At 36.0% G+C, this 19,170-nt stretch overlaps 1 protein-coding gene across 2 annotated transcripts in view; it reads left to right on the forward strand.

Moving 5' to 3' along the window:
• GLRA3 (glycine receptor alpha 3) overlaps window positions 1-19,170 on the forward strand; it is an 82,082-nt gene that overhangs the window by 27,457 nt on the left and 35,455 nt on the right. For both annotated transcript variants that reach the window (XM_031066123.1, XM_014311964.2), the window contains exon 4: window positions 17,589-17,812. In XM_031066123.1, the coding sequence (XP_030921983.1) occupies window positions 17,589-17,812 (224 nt within the window). The remainder of the gene's footprint in view (window positions 1-17,588; window positions 17,813-19,170) is intronic.

Genomic DNA, 19,170 nt, shown 5'->3' on the forward strand with positions numbered 1-19,170 from the left:
CAATTTCAGGAGTCAGGATATGTATTTGGAATGACAGAACTGAATTGTTATAGCAAGAAAAGAAAAAAAACCCCAACCCAAGCAAACAAAAACCTACCAGAAAACCCTAGAGTAACCAAGAACCAAGGACCTGTATCTAGGAAAACAAAAAGAAAAATTCATATAGTCAAATATTTATACTCCCTATCTTCAAGTGGTATTCACAACTGCCTGTTCTTTACCTACCTTGGAACGTAGTAGTAGATGTTGTTGAGAGAGGTAGATGATTTTTTTTTTCAAATAGAAAATTACTTTAATTTGTATTTGGGGGCCTTTCCAGATTGCAAATCCCAAACAGATTGACAGGGCATCTAGAGAGATTTATTCAGGTTCAATCAGAGGATTAAGCAATACCCACATGATTAGAATAGTGTTCCACAGCTACTTCCTAATGTCTGGACTAGTGAATCTGGTTCAAAAGAGGAGACAGACCACAAGGTCAGTAAAGTTCAAAGACTAGCCGCTCAATTGCTATATAAAGGATATATACAAAGCTGGAGTTGTTAACACGCAAAAATTGTCCTGAGTTTGGGAAGAGGACGACCAAGTTCACATCTCAATTGGATTTTCTCTCCAAAACCAGAGAATTTTAAACATTTCCTTTCAGTGCAACTTAGTTAAGTTAGTACAATATTTCTATTTTATAATCAAACTACATTCTGCTCTGTGTTACCTCCAAAGTAAATTGAAACAGTCAAGGTAGACCAATGACCTGGTCTGTAACAAACAGTTCCAGGTAATGTAATATGTTACAGAAAATACCAAACCTGGTCAGAACCAGAAGATTTTTCATTGTCTTATTTTCATGCATTCAGAAACTGGACATTTAAGTACAACCTTGACCTTCATGATGCTTGTGCTCTGTTAATAATGTATTCACTGGCATAGCTCAAAACAGACTTCTACTTATTGTCAGCAGCTGATGACCTCTCAGAGACTCAAACATTTCTTTGCAGAACAAATGCTTTTGTCTAGATAGGACTTTCAAGTGTGTGTTTTATTAGCTTTTCTTCTCCCTAATACTGATGGTGAACTTCTGAAAAACATTAAAATCTTTCTACCTTTAAATTGTGAAAGCAATCTTGCATTTCACAAACTTAATTTTTAACTATAGTTAATTCACTGCAGTTCAGTATGTCTTCAGTTTTCACTATTTTATCAATTGAATGCATTGTAGCCTTTAAAATTCAGGTACCTATGTCTTAACTCATTAGAACGAATTCTTAGACTCAAAAAGACTTTAAATTCTTGATAAATACTTCTTTTTCCAAACTGTAAACAGAACTGGTTAAGTAAGCAACAAGTGCAAAATAAAAACTGGCCACTGATACTTTGTATTTAAAACTACCAGCTGATAATGGGATACATAAAGCTGTATACCAGCTTTAAAGGAGTCCAAACACATCCAGCCCTGTCCTTCCCTATCGCTGCAATTGCCCCTGGATGTGTCCTCTGTCCGAGCCTCCCAGGTTCTCTTGCTGATGTCCAAAATCTTTGAGCTCCCTCTGCTGCCTCGGCTGTGCATAACAGAGGAAACAGGCAGAGAAACAAGGGGTTAAAAAAGCCCGCTTTGCCTGCAAAGTAGCCCGGTGCCAGTTTCACACTCCTGGGCTGAATAGCTCTCAGCGGGGCGAGGAGTGTGGCAGTGGGCAATGGGAAGGGCAGCGTGTGGCTCTCGGGCAAGCCCAGTCCCTTTAACTCACCTACACCTGCTCTAACAGCTCAGGAGAGGCAGACAAACCGAAAAAGTAGCTTTATTTGGCTTACTGATTGTCAACTCTGCAAACTGGTTCACTTTTCTTTCTTTCTTTCTTTTTCTTTCTTTCTTTCTTTCTTTCTTTCTTTCTTTCTTTCTTTCTTTCTTTCTTTCTTTCTTTCTTTCTTTCTTTCTTTCTTTCTTTCTTTCTTTCTTTCTTTCTTTCTTTCTTTCTTTCTTTCTTTCTTTCTTTCTTTCTTTCTTTCTTTCTTTCTTTCTTTCTTTCTTTCTTTCTTTCTTTCTTTCTTTCTTTCTCTCTTTCTCTCTTTCTCTCTTTCTCTCTTTCTCTCTTTCTCTCTTTCTCTCTTTCTCTCTTTCTCTCTTTCTCTCTTTCTCTCTTTCTCTCTTTCTCTCTTTCTCTCTTTCTCTCTTTCTCTCTTTCTGCCCTCAGTTAGTTCCACTATGCCTTGGAAACCAATGCACATTTACTTTCTTTCTTTCTTTCTTTCTTTCTGCCTGCCTGCCTGCCTGCCTGCCTGCCTGCCTGCCTTCCTTCCATGGGTTCTAGTTATTTAATATTCCATTTCTTTTTATCAAAGTGCAAATCAGATAGTTCACAACAGGGAAAAGAATGCTACCTCTTTCTAGGAAGCTGAGTTGGACCTAGGTGATTTTAAGTGATCATATAAGCACTTTCATTTATGTCATGTATGCTCTGAGGAGGCAGGCAACAAAGTAAACTACATAATTGAAAGCGCCTTTAAACAAATTTTTTAGCATTGGCACCACTTAGGTTCCAGCCCCACCAGTTATTCTGTATTATCAAGCTGAATGGTAGCACTAGATCTGTGCATGTCTTAATGATATTCACAAAGAAAGAATTTCACACTCATCCTCTAGACAAGAAAAACTCTATTGCTTCACATATATAAAGGAAAACCTAGGACCAGTGTTTCGTATTTTTACATTTTGCTGTTATTCTGGGCTTTTACACATAAGAATTTAGAAATTGAGAAGAATAAAAGATTAAAAAATTGGGAAAGCCCAGAATAAAATTACTATTTCATTATAATTAAATTAACATAACATATTTAATACAAATTAACATGTGAAGTTTTTCATTTGAGATAACCAGTAAACACCTAAGCACACATAACAATAAAAAGCTGACAAATTGGTTGGATTGCTTGATCATATAAATTAAATGTATATTGGCAGCATAGGAACTATATCCTACAGGAAAGCAAATACTTTTCTTGCTGTAGCAGTGGAACTTAAATTTCAGCTTTTATCACAATATCCTGAAAAGTTCCTTAGAGAGTTTTTGTAGCTCAGGTTGCACTCAGCTTGTATTCACACTGTATCTCCTAAGGCTAAAAGATTTTGTGATCATTAAGACCAGCGTCATATATATTGTTGGTAATTACCAAAACATAAGAGAATAGATTATTCAGTCACACAAGGTCAAAATAATATCAGTGCCAACATTTTCAGCTGCAAAAGTTCAGAGTCAGAATACAGAATACACAAAACAATTAGTCTATTGGGTACATAATAGGCCATCCAAAATATCTGCTTTTATTCTAGGAAATGTGACTGATAAACTTGCTCAAGGTTTTCTGAGTTTCAAAGGTCAGGTACAACACTGACCTTAATGCAGATTTACAGCAATTTTGACTCAGAGTGTGTTAATACACTTAGCATAATGCATGTGCTCAAAATGCATTGAAGGGGATGATCACAGGGAGATGTGACGGCAAATAACAACAGTGCAGACAATTAACACTGAATTAATTAATTTAATTATAATCAAACACTCTTAATTAATCTCAATTAACAATTGAAAGTCATGTCTCTTATTTGTCCTTACCATGTTTTTGCTCAGGGCCATTTTTTGATTCAGTCTGAAAAGAATTTAATGTTGATAGGAAGCACGTTATAGGTCTTCCTGTACTCCCCCCATTAATGAGATCATCTTGCATTTGCAAATAAAATATGCTTTTAAACCACACCAACACATTTTTAAGCCACCATAATTACTGTTCTTCCATGAGCCACAGCTCTTTAATTTCTTTAGCTTCATCTTTCTTCAATAAGCATTTCTGATTTTGTTCTATCATACCTATTCTAGGTTGTCTTTCAGTAGATTACTTGGAAGAAGTGTTCCCTTGTACACATTACAAACCTCAATGCTAAAGAGCCTTATCAAGCATTTTTCCTCAAGTGAATCATTTAGGCTGATATCTCAAATATAAGGAAATAGATGCCTTTCTTTACTGAAAATACACTGAAAAATCTGTCCAGTATATATAGCAAAGTGTTAATACTGAAGAGTGAGGAAGAAACACCTACACTTTGTATCTCAGATGCGTGAAAGTGAGGCCTCGCAATAATGGCCACTTTACAGCTTCAGAATTAAAAAAAAAAAAGTCCCTGTTTGCCCTTCTATCATGGCACAGAAAAATGGATTGTTCTTGTGCAAGTTTGGGCATCAGATTATATAACATCGTCTATTTTTTCATACACTGGCCACTGCCACCCTGATCCTGGGTTACAGAGTCAGAAGTAGACAGAGATTTTACAAATTCTAGTCGGTCTACAGCTGTCCAGTTGCCCAAAGTAATCATGTCCAGAGTAATCCGGGCAAATCCTGTTGCTGAACCTGCATTCTAAGCAGAGAGATCATATCACTCTCTGAATAGAGATACAGCATCGATTCCATATTATAAGGAAACTCTATAGGGTGCAACCAAAGTTTGCTTGGAAAAACACATCAGTAAATACAAGATACAAATTTGCAAACAAATATAATTTTTTTTTCAAATTTAAAAAGGAATTCCTATACCCATTGATTTTCCAAGCAGAAATGGGAAGCATTTTTATGTACACTTTTTCTCTGGAACTTTTAGCTTAGGATAACCTTTTAGATGGGAATATTGGAATTCCCTGGAAATTGTGGTGGAAGATATCATGTAAAACACTGGCTGGCTTTACAACAGCATAATGAAGTGGAGAAGGAGAAGAAAATACGAGGCAAAGGTAGCTCAACAATGTTCCAGATGTCTTACCGACTTGCAAGGTGTGGCAGGTGGACCCTTGCAATGTAAGGTGTGATGCATTACAACAGTGGATCAAGGGTGAGGTGTTTGTTGTATTCCACATCACTAACAGGTGTTGAGGACGTGTTTTCAGAAGTGCTGGTTAGGAATGAGTTCCATTTGAAGCTGTGTGTAGAAACATGAGAGGCAAGTATCTGATTTGCTGATATATCCAGAAAATCTCTCTATACTACTACCAAATGCATACTGTATCTTCTGCTCTGACTTCCTGGTCCTGGAAGAAATGTCAAATCTGTTATACAACTATCTATACCACCTTCAGGTATAAACAAGTTCTGAAAACAAAACCCATTAGTCGGTGATTGTTTCTCAGGTCTAGGGAAATGGTAGCAGTAGTAGCCTTGCTGCATGTGTGCTGAGTCACGTTTTTTAATTCTTGTTTACAATAACGGAAACCTAGCTTCAAATATTTTTTACTTCATTTGAAGAAAAAGCTGAATCCAGACCTACAGTTGCCTTACTACTCTAAGCTAGAAGTAATTGTTCTGGTTTATCTAAAATAGGTAAATATTTACCAGTACAGGTGTTATAATCAGCTCATCCACACATACAAATGTATCCTTCTTTCTGGTGCATTTTAACAAGCATTCTTAAAGAATTTGCAAAACACTGTATAATACAGAAAGCTGAACAGCTCCGTTTATAGGCACAAAGCTTTCTACTTCCCCATGGCACTTACTGCAACCATTAGCTACAGAAGACCTGAAGTGACCTCCTACATCATCAGCTCAAGCCCTTGCTACTGCATACAGTGCTGCTTTAAATACTACTCATCACCTGTTCTAATGCTTCCTAAAACCAAAATGGTTTCTTTACAAACTTATCAAAGGTTCTTGCAGAATCTTTATCTTCTCATTCCAAGGGAGGCAGCCTTTAGTTAAATTTTTATATCCTTTGTTTACCTTAAGTGATTTAATCTTATAGCAAAGCTGGGAAACAGTTCATACCTCTTATTTCCCCTTATCTATGTTTGTTTACACTGATTCCTCTTCCTCTGACTGCTCTTTTTCACTTAAAGGGAAAACCATTACTTGTACAGCACTGCACTATGAAATCATGTGGCATTACTCCCTTCCCTCCCAGTATCTTCTTACTTACTTCCACATTATTATATTAGTCTTTTCAATCTGTTTTAAGGCTGTTTTCAGGTAGGCTGTTCTTAAAAATCTACATCCTGATATAGCAATTGCAGCATTATCCAGAAAAAGATGTGAAAATGTCTCATTTGCAAGCTGAGTTCTACTCAGTCACTATTGTAGGAAATCTTAGTATCTGTGAAAAAAAGATTATGGCATCACTACATAGCTCTGTTCACATCATATGAGGTATGCTCTTTATGAAGTTTCTTATTTTGTTGCAATCATGAAAGATTAACTCACTTGGGCTTATAATTATGCAACATTCATGATGATTTGTAAAATTATAACACAGATATCAGTGTAAAAACATTATTGAAAATAGTTAAATCAAAGAACTAGGTCAAAAGTAATAGTTTTAAAAATATCTTTAGTGTAGCTGCTTCATTATATGTGTTTAAGCAATGGAAATTCATCTCATCATGATATATGTGGATTTTGTCCTTAACTCCCATTAACGCTAATAGGAGTTAAGTCCATAAATCCCCATCCATCACTGTATGACTGTAGCCTGTCTCCCTCAGTTTTGCATGAACTTGCAATTTACTAACTCTCTTTACAGTAACAAGAGCTGCAGTGGACTTCAGAATAGTTATTGAATGAACCTGAATTAAGAAAACAAAGGGTTTTCAGATTGTCACCTTTGTTCCTAATTTCTGTTCTGGAGTCTAGAAAATATACCCTGGAAAAGTTCTCAGTACAAACATTCTATATGACCTTGAAATTCTTGATGTGAATAAGTTTCAAGGCATCATTTTAGCATCAGTTAAAAACTCCATTCTCCCACTATGTCTTCATTCTATTCCAAACACTTGGTGTTTCCTGCACTCTGGGTGTGCATTTTTAATTACAGCAGCCAAAGTAACCACTCAACATAAAAGAGCTGTATACTCAGACTTCTATACATCATACCCATACTGCAAAGGTATATTTTAAATCATATATTTAAAAAATTGAAACTATTCTATAATACTTTAAAATTAAACAGTAAAATTATACAATTCATCAAAAGTTCTTGTAAGAATCTGTTTTTTACGCACCAGATTCTTTTTTTTTTCCATAGACAGTACACAGCATGCTATCAATTATGGCTGTTAAAAGCTAGCAGAACAAGAAGTATTATGAGTCTGTGAACCAGACTAATTTTCTTTAAAAGACAAGATGATCACAGCAAGGTGTAGTATGATATGCATCACCTACTGACATGCCTCTCCCTATGCATTACATCAGTAGTGTTAGACCTCTTCCTCCCCTCTCCAAATCCTTTTAGATCCTAATACAAATTTTATCATCATCTCTCAGGTAGTTTGATTCCTTTTTGCACAAAATAACCCTTATGACTTCAGATATTCTGATATACTATGTGGGTCTCAGCAGCAGCAGCCATCTCCTTCAGCACAGAAATTGGGTTCTGTCTTCTCTCACTCCTAAGCACTTCCATTTGACCCTTTATCTAATTAATCATCTTACCCAGGAAATGCTACTCTGCTGTTTAGATTCATCAGACGGGTGTCTCTAGACAGAGATCTGCAGATTGACACTTTCCTCCCTCTCTCTAAATTGCAGGTAATCCCAACTCACAGGTTTCTCTGCTCCTATGCCTCTAGTGCTCCAGCTTGCTGAGGCTTTGAAATTCTCAACAATTTCATCCAGGGCTGAAAAGCACTGCAAAGCCAACAAAAATCCCTCATCATGATTTAACCCCAGCCAGCAAACGAGAACCACACAGCCTCTCTCTTATTCCTCCACCAGTGGGATCAGGGAGAGAATTAATTGGGAGGGTAAAAGTCAGAGGACTCGTGGGCTGAGATTAAGACAATTTAATAGGGAAAGCAAAAGCTGCACACACAAGCAAAGCAAAACAAGGAATGAATTCACTGCTTCCCATGGGCAAGCAGGTGTTCAGCCATTTCCAGGAAAGCAGGGCTCCATCACACATAACAGTTACTTGGCAAGACAAACACAATCACTCCAAATACGCCCCTCCTCCTTCTTGCCCCTCTACCCATTTCTCACCCTCAATATATCCTGAGCACGACGCTATATGGTCATATTGGGTATATTGCCTTGGTCAGTGGGTGTTAGCCATGCCAGCTCTGTCTCTTCCCTATTTCCAACACATCTCCAGTCTCTTCACCAGCACAGCAGTTTGAAAAACAAAAAAAAAAAAGCAAAAAAAGCTTTGGCTCTGTTAAAGCATTGCTCAGCAATAACAGAATACTTCTATATTATCAACTTTGTGCTCAGCACATACCAAAACATAGCCCAGTAACAGCCACTGTGAAGTAAATAAGCTTTACCTCAGCTCAAACAAGCTGCAGACTTCTCCAGAATTCAAAAAGATCCCAACCTGCGAGCCTCTAGGCTTAAAATCTAATTTTGCCTTGGAGCAAATTTAGTCTCATATCTTTCTTCCCCATAAAAAAAAAAAAAAGAAACAGGCAGCCACCTCCTCAAGGCATTTCTCATTGGAAACCGAGGCAGTGTGAATAAATACTAACCTAAAACTTTATTACAACCATTAAGATATTGAAGGTGAACGATAAACAAATACATTGAACACACACCACTGAAAAAAGTAGGTATTAATTATTTCTTGTTTACCTGTTTTTGATGATAAAACAATAATCTTCGAAAGCACTCTTGGAGAATCTGAATTTATTCCCTTGCTTTAAAAAATAACCAGTCTTTACAGTGCCTGATCTTTCAGTCACTAGGTTTCTTTTTCAGTTAATGGATTTCAAAACGTAAATGTATAGGAACATATGCAAGCTAATTTATTGGCATAACAGGATTAGTTAAAGAAGATTTCTAGTCTGATTTCCATCTACAAACATTGTAAGCTACAATATGCCAGATCTCTCACAATCTCCTTTCTGGTTCTTCTATCTTCTTTTAAAAGATTTAAATTGAATGAGGGTTTAGCTACTTAACTCCTGGTAGGATTGAAGGGATAGAATACTGAAAATTTGATGTTTCTAGTCAGCCATTATTAGGTCCCTTGTTTGCAATATATTTTTCCTTTTTTTTTGTGAATGTGGCTGCTCTACAATTTCAGAAAACTGACTATATTAAATACATAATTTGCATGTCTTGTTAATGTATATCATATATGTATATAAAATATATACTATATACAAATATAACAACATTTTTCATTGCATATGTTGATATTTTACACTGGTTAATTAATTTCCCAGTTTAGCAAAATGTAGGGAAAATGTTTTAGATTTGTGCCTGTGACTACTGTTCTGGTATTACTGTGGTATTACAAATTACAGTCTCTGAGATCTTTTAAAATAAGGATTCACTTTTCAATACGTTACCTTTACTTCTACCCCTTGGTAGAAGTTCATCATGGACCTAGTGGAAAGCCATAAAATGTATATTTCTTCTTTCTCCCTTTCTACTCATCGAGACACACATGTACTTGTTCACAAAGTTAATTTCTTCATGAAAGGAACAGGTTAGCAAATCAATAGTGAATGGAGCTTATGTCTATTGAAGTTTTATTTAGTTGCCTGAGTGTATTTAGTGTGGCCTTAACAATCCCTAAGAATCTCTGAGTTATCTGGGAAGGTAGACCTATCACAGGATTGCAGAAGACATGCATCTTTTTTAACCAGCAGCCAAAAGGCATAATAATTTAGGGCTTTTCAAATGCCACCAGATGATGTCTTTGGGTAGACAAACAAATTGTTCCCTTTCTCCTCAGTACTGGTACAGTACAAATACACATAAAATTTTATGTGTTACCATGGTATCATTGTTAAACCACTAAATTCCCAACCTCTTGGTGCATTTCATGCATATCAATAAATTTAAGGTAAACTCATATCTGATCAAGTTTGTTTAAGTTAGAAATATATTCCTTTTCATAGCCCACTTGAGCAGGTGTTTAGACTACAGGAGTTAGCAGGCCCTGCTTGTAGGCTTGACCTAGTTTAGCTTTACCTTTTATTTTACCTTATTTACTCTATTCTAGACAATGTCATACTTGTCTACCAACACAAGGAAGGCATCAGAGAAATTTAATATGGAATTCCCAAAATCGTATTTGATGTAATTTGGTTATATTTCTCTGAGGAGATGAAACAGAGGGTGATTTCAAATACATCTTTTCAGTAAAGAATTATAAAATTAGCCCATTCAGTCACTCATGGAAACCAGTCATATTCAAAGGGCTAACATAAAATTCATTAATAACAAAATGGAATATATAGCACCAAAAATTCATTAGAATAAATGAAAAATCTTAGAAAAACTTAACTTTTCACTTAGCAAGAACTACTTTCTGCTGTAGAGCAAAAACTTCTTCAGGGACACATCATTTGCTTGCAGAAAAAAACCAGAATCTTTTGTCAATTGAGAACATGCCAAGGACCAAACAAAGACAGAGGCTTAGTGTATGTTGTTTGTTCATGTAATTGTCATGTCCTTTATCATCTAATCACTTATCCTACTGCTTGAAAGTGCAAACGTTTTAAAAGCCCCTGAGCTAAAGCTTAGAAAAGCAATTACACTGAACAAGTTTCAAAATGTGATTTTAGTGTAATGCATTAGGACTTGGGAACACACAACTTCCATTAAATATGGGAGTAGTATATTGAATTTTTAATTAATAAATATTCTAGGACATGCAGTGGGAGCTATGACAAACATTATTATACAGTATGTCAGTAATATAATTAATCTTTTTAAGAATTTAGCATCCTAGATATTAACTACCTTTGACTTCTGCTGATTATATGTGAGCACAGAAACTAAAATCCAGTATTGCTACTGATAACAAACTCAACAAAATAACTCAATGCTAAAATAAACCAAACACATCCATTTGCAATGTTTTATCCCTAAAAGGTATGGAAAGTTAGTAGATATTGTAGGACATTGTTGAATTCAACTGATTTGAAACAAGGGAGTAAGTAAGGCAAAAATCAAGGAGCTCTGTCAGAAAATACCAACTATATCCTTTTTTTAGCTGTGGATTGAATGATAAAGTCTGATAGCTCTGTGCTAACAAGCATCCCGTAAATGACCCAATACTTCATCTAAGGCAAAGACAGAACTGTAGTAGTTGCAGTAGGTTCTCATCTTCCATCATTTGTAGTGGTGGAAAATGAGGTATAACTTATCCCAGAAGAAAATAAAGCAGGAAGTGTTCATCTGCACCAGCCAGAATGCTAACAGAAGCCATACCACTTCAGAATGCAAGGGAATGAAAGCAGGTGGCACACCTAGGGAGAGCACTAGGTGCAGAGTGGTGTGTAAATGTATTTGCTGAACTCTAAGTTTGTAAGGAAGTCTGAGAGGTCTGATAGCGCAGGTAACAATATTGAAGTACCAGTCTTAGCCAGCTCTTTACCAAGTGACTTCTAGTTCTATTGTCTTCAATATGAGCATTGATGGATGGTTATTGGAGTCAAACTCTGAAAGGAATTAGGTAAAATTGAAATAAAGTTTTAACCAAACCGTTCACAGGACCCCCATTGGGATATCTACTAGTTCTGAAATGTATGAGAAACAAACAAAACCATACTAAACCACCAAAATTAACTTACCAAAAAAAACCCCAAACCCTAGAAATATTAAAAGCATTAATACACACCTTAAAATCTACTGCTCAGAGGACCTGTTCATTCAAATCTATCAACAGTCTTTTCTGAATAGCTCAAATAATTTTTAAATCTTCCTGAGATCAGAGGCGAGTTAGTTGTCACCTAAACCTCCCATCCATCTGGGCTGTCCTACTTAATGGAGGGAGCAGGAGCACCCACAATTTTCAGTATGGACTAGGATTAGAGCTTTTTTCCAGGAACTGAGCAGGCCTTACTGCTCATCCTCAGCCTTCAAGGGCTGAAACCTAGACATCCTAATCACCCACAGTGTATTTAGCCAACTAATTTCAGGCAGGACCAGACAGGAAAGTTTTCCATGTGTTTGCATGTGGAACTGAATCTTTTTCCTTATACAGAAGAATCACAGAAATATTAGAAACAAAAATTGCAACAATTCATTTTCCTAAGGCACATCCTCAGACATTGATGTCTGAGGGAGGAATCATGTGGTTCTAGAAAATTCACAAAGTTGCTTTGTACTAAAGTGGTACAGTACTGCAGTTGCTCTCAGCCTCTCTCTGGGTTCTGTAATTCCAGTCTGAACAAGGAGGACATCCTTAGTTTTACCCACTGCCAAAATCAGTTTTGGAAAGAGAAATCCCACCTGTGGAAATATCCAGCAACAGATCACCAAGAAAAAGTCTCTGTGCCATAGACAAACACTTTATCAAAATTAGCAGTGTATTTGCATTGCTTCTTGTAATGAATGCCCTACAGCTCTTCAGTACAGAAAAACCTGTTCTCAGGGATGTTTGGCAATAGTCAAATATTGGTACTCAGATACAGATTTAATGTGTCAATTAAAGCTAAGTACTAAGCAATTGATTTAAATCACAGTTAATTTCTCTTTAGCTGCTATGGTAAATCTTTGACAGATTAATGAGTTACAGTTAATGGTGGAGCATGAAGCTTGTTGCAATTGGTTTTCACTCATTAATTGAAATGCCAAACAGCTTAGATATATGCAGTATCCTGCAGTTCAGCCCTGGAATCATAGAATGTTAAGGGATTGGAATGGACCTTAAAGACCATGGGCAGGGACACCCCCACTAGACCAGGTTGCTGAAAGCCTTACCCAGCCTGCCCTTGAATGCTGACAGGATTGCAGCATCCAGAACCTCCCTGTTCCAGTGCTGTTCTGCAGGCTGAACAGCTCCAACTTTCTTACCATGTCTTTGTAGCAGAGGTTTTCCTATCCTCTTACCAACTTTGTGGCTCTCCTCTAGACTTGCTCAAGCAGTTCCCTTCTTATGCTGGGAACATGGGAATTTTAAACAGTACTCCAGTAATAGTGCAAAGATGTAATAAAAATAAATAATCCCCCCTTTACTATAAGAAATAAGACCAATGAAAATATCACCAGTGTTTGTTGTCATAAGAAAATAGATGAACCATTTCAGTTCAGTGTAAATTTATTGAAAGTTAAGGAAGGATATTCTTGTCTTTAGATTTAAAATGTTTTTTCCCTCCCCTTTGAAATAGTAACAGAAAGCAACCAAGTAATAAATAAAGTCATAACACAAGTCCTTTGCATTATCAGTTTAAAGAAATCTAACTTTTCATGTCTACTCTCACAGAACTGACTGCCCTGTCCAGTCCTGTATCATTCTTCCCTGCACTTTCTTTTACATATCCTTTTGAACAGATAAGGCTGTACCATAAGTAATTCCAGTAATTTGGATGCAACTCCAATGATTAAGCATGAGGAAATACAAGGCAATCCTTCAGAATACAAAAACTATATTTGCATTTCTCAAATGTGAGTGTGAATTTCACGGTTCTTCTCCTACTTTGATTTTGCAATGGCATTGGTAACCTGCATGGAAAATGACTTGACAATTTGAGTGGCTAACTTCAATTTAAAATATTTGAGTTTCTGTACTCAAAATATTTTTGTCTGTGTTTTGTCAAAGGTATATTGAAATTGTTAGCTGAAAAACGTTTGGTCCAGTCTGAAATTTTCAGCTATGTAAAGGAAAACTAGAAAATTCCATCTATTTGGACAAAGTAATTGATTACCTAATGTGCAGCCACAGTACTTAAGAACAGTGAATAAATTTAAAATGGAAAGATGTTATTGCCACAAATAAGGCCATCCTGTAATTATATCAATCAAGGCAGCAATAAAAAGCATGTCAAGTTGCATGTTTTTCAGACACCAAGACAGTTATTTTGGAAAATCTCAGAAGTAAAAATTAAAATTATCAGTGTTCTGCAACATATAAGCTTTTCTTCTACACTGGTGAAAATGAGCTTTCTTACAAGTGTCATAGTTAGCCCATGAAGAAAAAATTTTCTACAAGAACAATATTTGTTATAGTGTCTTATGTTTACTCTTAACAGTGTTCTTCCAAAGTCTGTAAGAACTTTTTCATATTAAAATTTTACAGTGAGTTAAAACAAGTGAAGGAAGAATCCTTTGACTACATCATACAAAAGACAAGTCTAGATTTCACTTAGAAGCATATATTACGCAAAATTATTATATTTGGAATGGCAACAGAGAGAGTTCTGTAATTTATGCATGAAATTCTGAGGACTTGGTCCAAATAACAGCATACAAAACTTATGAGAACTCAATGTTCAAATGAGGGGCATATTTTGGAATCTCTCAGATCTAGAAGGATTCCACATGAAGTGCATATGAAAAATGCTTTAAAAATAGTGAGATTTAGGAAATTAATATCTTGAAGATTTGTGCAAAAATTTCAATAAAGCTACAGTCTGTATGTTGTGGTAATATAGATCTATCTGTACAAGTATAATGAAGTAGAAATCAAAATATCCTGTAAGTGTTTCAGATTTTACTGTGTGCTGGAAATTACTAATCAAAATGTTAGTATCAAGGTCCATAGTGGCCTGAGCCTTGGCATGGACAGCAAAGAGCAATTATCTGATCTCCAATTTTTATTTTATTGAGCCTTATAGGCTTACAGGTGAACAGTATCCTGACCCTCTAAGGAGGTTCACCTTGTGCTATGGTTTTGAGGTATGGTGAAACAAGTGCAGACGCACATCTCACTCTCATTCTGTAGAACAAGGGTACAGCAGCTGTTCAGACAATGGCAGCCTTGAGGTTACAGATGAGGCTGTGGAAGTCACAACAACTGAAATAGTGTTTTCTTCCTCCCCTCAGGGGACTTTTCTATCACAGTTATTTGAATTAGGAGTCATCTTTTCAGACAAATAGCACATGAGAATACAGAGCCTCTTTTAGGATAAAAAAATCAATTCAGGCCGTTTGATTCTGGTGTCTGTGTTTGCATCAAACAACCCTACTTGTTTAAAGTAGTTAGGCCTTGTGCTCATAATGTGCAATTATAAACTGAGATGATGAAGTCAAATAGCAGCATCTTTCATTTGATAGATTAGGATATGTTTTTTAAGTGAATAATGAGTGCCAATGGCAGAGATTTCAAGGGAGATAACAATGAAAAATATCTCCAGTTGCTTCAGTGAGAAGTTTAACCAGGACTTTTTTTCATCTTAAAAGCTGGAAACAATTTAAACCAATAAACTTTAGTCATACTGACATACAGAATAACTTAATATAATTTTGAAAGGATTACATCATTTGTCATTCTCCATTTTCCTTTTTCATTTGGCCTTCATGCTATGCATTTTTCACCTGTTCTGTCTCACACATGTGAGAAGACCTTTACTCTAAAAATGATCCTGTCCATAAAGTCTTCATATTCTACTGAGAAAAGTAAAGTAAATAGACATACCTCAGGTTATATAATTTAAAATATAAAGCTTGGGTTGGGCAGAAATACAAAGTCTGAGAGCTGCAGCGCTCCCACCCCAGTGCCCCAGGTTTAGAGCTTTTTCCTTAGTGCAAGGATCACCCACGCTGGGAAAGGCAGTGGCACCCTCATTGCTCCCACATCCTTCTTCCTCCTGTCATTTTGATTTTATACAGCAAGCTGGAATGGAAACTGGTACTACATGATATTTGGGATGTCATGCAAAGAAATAGGAATGTTTCAGGACTTATTAGAAGACACCAAAAATACAGTTCTGTGAGCACTGAGGCACAAGCTTGTCTAAGAATTTTGTCTTACTTTGGAAACACACAGAAAATACAGGCTTGTTTCTATACATCTGTAAAGTACAAATCCCTGGCTCTGGTTTTACCACATCATGGTACTAATTGTAAAAAATACCAACGGGTTCTCATAAGAACTTTTTGACTTTTGAGGCTGTCCCTACCCATGATGAAAAAGAAAATGTCTTTCAGTCCTTTTCTGAAAGGGGTTGGGGTGTGTTTGTGTCTGCGTTTTTAACAAATTAATTAAAAGTTTATTTCTTTAAATAAAGCAGTTGATTAACAATTCCAATGCACTTAATGTTACATGCTTCTATTTGGTCAGAGAGCCTTTTTCCTCTGCTGGAAAGAGTAATCTGAATTAATTTCATTTTTCAGGTGTAGTTTTCTACTTCCCTTCTTTGTGCTAAAAATTGTTAAAGTTATGTTAATATTAAATTCTTTACTGGGACTTTCTCTATATGATTTGCAAATATTGGCAAGTATTGGCAATACTTGGTAAGCATGTTTTTAGCATTTTTGACCACACTTACTTACTCAGTCAAGCTGAGTAATTAAATTGACCAAAACAGCAGGGTGCTGAAGATATGAAAAACTGTTTCTCATGAATAAATGTTGCATATTGAGGTTCCTGTTGTCCTTTATTACGTCTGTTGGCATGATTCTTCCCACTACATGGTTGCATGCCCCAAGTTTCCTAAGAGAAATATCAATAACATGCTGCATTTTTAACCAACAATTTCTACACCAATGGGGTTTTAACTAGTTAGTCTAACCTATAAAAACTAGTATCCATAGTTTTTGGCTAAATTTTATTCTCAACCCTGGACACTTAATTTCCCATTCTGACTAAAAAAGCCTTCTTGTTAAAATTAGTTTTCATAATCTTTTTTAATCATAAAAAAGTGATTTATTTTTACTTCTGTTATATTCAGAAGTGTCATGTAAGGTCTGACATCCAGTTGCCATTTTCTCCCTGCAGCTAACCTATCTTTTTCTCTATTTTATTTTGATCTTTTTCATTAATGCAGTTCAAATAATGAGGAAAATCTTATTATGACCAAGAAAAGAATAGTTCCTATGCCCTTATGTTTGGTCTCAGTTCTAAATGCAATGTAATGAGAAGCTATTATTCAACTTTATTTAAAACCAAGTATTTTCAGAGTGGTAAAGTTGTAAGAAAGTGGAGCCATAAATATATTTGTGACAGAATGTATGTGCAAAATGACTTCCAGAAGTTTGAAGCACTCACTCATCTTTTATAGAAAAGTCCTCTTGATTAAGACAGGACTTTCTGTAGAAATTCAGGTGACTACACCAGTAGCTAATTTAATTTATTATAAAGACTTATAGGGTTTCTACCCTATTTTAAGAGAGGAGGAATATGTGCCATTCTCAGACTGCTGTATGGCATGCTACTGCTCACACAATGTTCCATAGGAAAATGAGGCACAGAAACCTGTGTGATGAGTCTAAAACAAGTAAGGATTAAAGAGCGAGAAAAAATAATATTTAACTTCCCTTACAGTGGGACAGATTCTCACTGACAGAGAGAGAGGGAAGTGGGTATACCCCTGCCAGGATTTGAGCAGAAACAGGTAACACCATAAAACTCTTTTTATGCTTCTTATTTCAAATTCAAGACAAATTTGTGATAGAGTAGGTAGATAGACAAGGTAGAGTTATATGGAATTATATGAACTGTACATGTAGGTTGGATTTCCTTATCTTAGGATTTTTTTGATTGCCCCGAAATTTATCTTTATTCTTATCCATTGTGTCCCCACTAATATAAATAGGTATCATTCTGGCATTCAGCTAAGTAATTCTTTTGTCATCCACAGATGGACGGGGGATTACATGGCTAAGAAATGAAATAAAAGCTAAATCCCTATGCTTGATAAAGCTTTGCATGTTTTCTCTTTTATTCAGGATTACCGAGTGAACATCTTTCTCCGTCAGAATTGGAATGATCCACGCCTCGCATACAGTGAATATCCAGATGACTCTTTAGATTTAGATCCATCCATGCTGGATTCCATTTGGAAACCTGATTTGTTCTTTGCTAATGAAAAAGGTGCCAACTTTCATGAGGTTACAACAGATAATAAGTTGTTGCGGATTTTCAAGAATGGAAATGTACTTTATTCCATCAGGTGAGTCTCTAATCGAATGGGGTTTTTTTCAGATAGAAACTTAAAAGTATAATTAGGATTTTCTAAAATATATATTCAGTTGCTAGTCATGCAGAACTATTATTTGTGAGTTTTGAATGCAGAATTTTGTCAGCATTCACACTTATATTAAAATAGAAAATTATCACTCATTAGGCATGTACATAGCAAAAGTAACAAGAAAAATTTCTTTCCTATTTTAAAGTACAGGTACTGAGTCTAGAGGAACTAGGACACTGCACAGAACTAACAATTCTGTAGTATTATGATCTGAGTTGGCCTATGTATGAGTTTCACAGTCTGTGGCCTCCAATGTCATGACGATCAAATTTTTACTTCTTTTCCCCCTTTCTGGATATTGTAGTGGCCCTTCAACGTAAAATACATGGCCTGTTTGAGGAAGTGTGACATTTAAAGAACAGTCATTTACTCATCTCTGAAGATGGAGAGAAAACTGGAAAGTAATTTTTTGAAAAAGTTTTAAGAAGCTGAAAGCGCTAATCATAAGTATTGACAAAATCTAATTATCCCACTTCTATTCCCACCACTTTCATTTTAATACAGACATCAGTAGGCATTTTACTGTTGTCGTCAAAATCCCAATCTAATGAGAAGCACATTAGATATAAGTATGCTAATGCCCCACTAGATTTGTTATTGAAGCAGTGACTCACTTGTGCAAAATGTTACTCTTTTCAAAATAAATATACTATTGTTCACTCAGTGTTTTGCTTTGCATGCTTTTATGACACTGAATTAATGTGTAATTAGACTCTTTGAAGAGACATCGGGAATATGTAAACACTTTGTATTCTGGAGAAAAAGAAAACTTTATGAATTGCATGAATTTTGTCAGTGGCACGGATCTCCTTCCTCCTTCCCTCCTTCCAGTGCCATTAGGCAGCACTTCTCAAAGCTTACACAAGGAGAAAAAGTTGGGTTAAAATTCTTATGAGGATTTCATATCCAAAAGGTTAGTCTGCCACTCTGGGAACATAATCAATCCTCAGTGTCACAACATGTATTCTGTCACTAGAAACAGATTCAAAGTAGATTGAAAGGATTCCTTCCCTGGATTCAAGTAGAAATAGATCTAAATCAATTATCTGCAGACTGTCTTGAGTCCCCCCAAGAGGCACTGGCTGTTGTTCCACTCTAATCAAATAACCCCCTACCTTGCCCTACTCTTTCCAAATACACACAGCACACAGTATAAACCCTACCACTCAGCTGAAACAAGTTTGGATTGCAACTTCAATACAATTCAGAGCAAGTTCATGGCCATATGAAATGGGGTGGAAAACCTCAAATGTGAGAAATAGTACCATATTAAATTATAC

The sequence above is a fragment of the Geospiza fortis genome, unplaced genomic scaffold, assembly GCF_000277835.1.
Source record: "Geospiza fortis unplaced genomic scaffold, GeoFor_1.0 scaffold40, whole genome shotgun sequence".
In the NCBI taxonomy this organism is placed as follows: Eukaryota; Metazoa; Chordata; class Aves; order Passeriformes; family Thraupidae; genus Geospiza; species Geospiza fortis.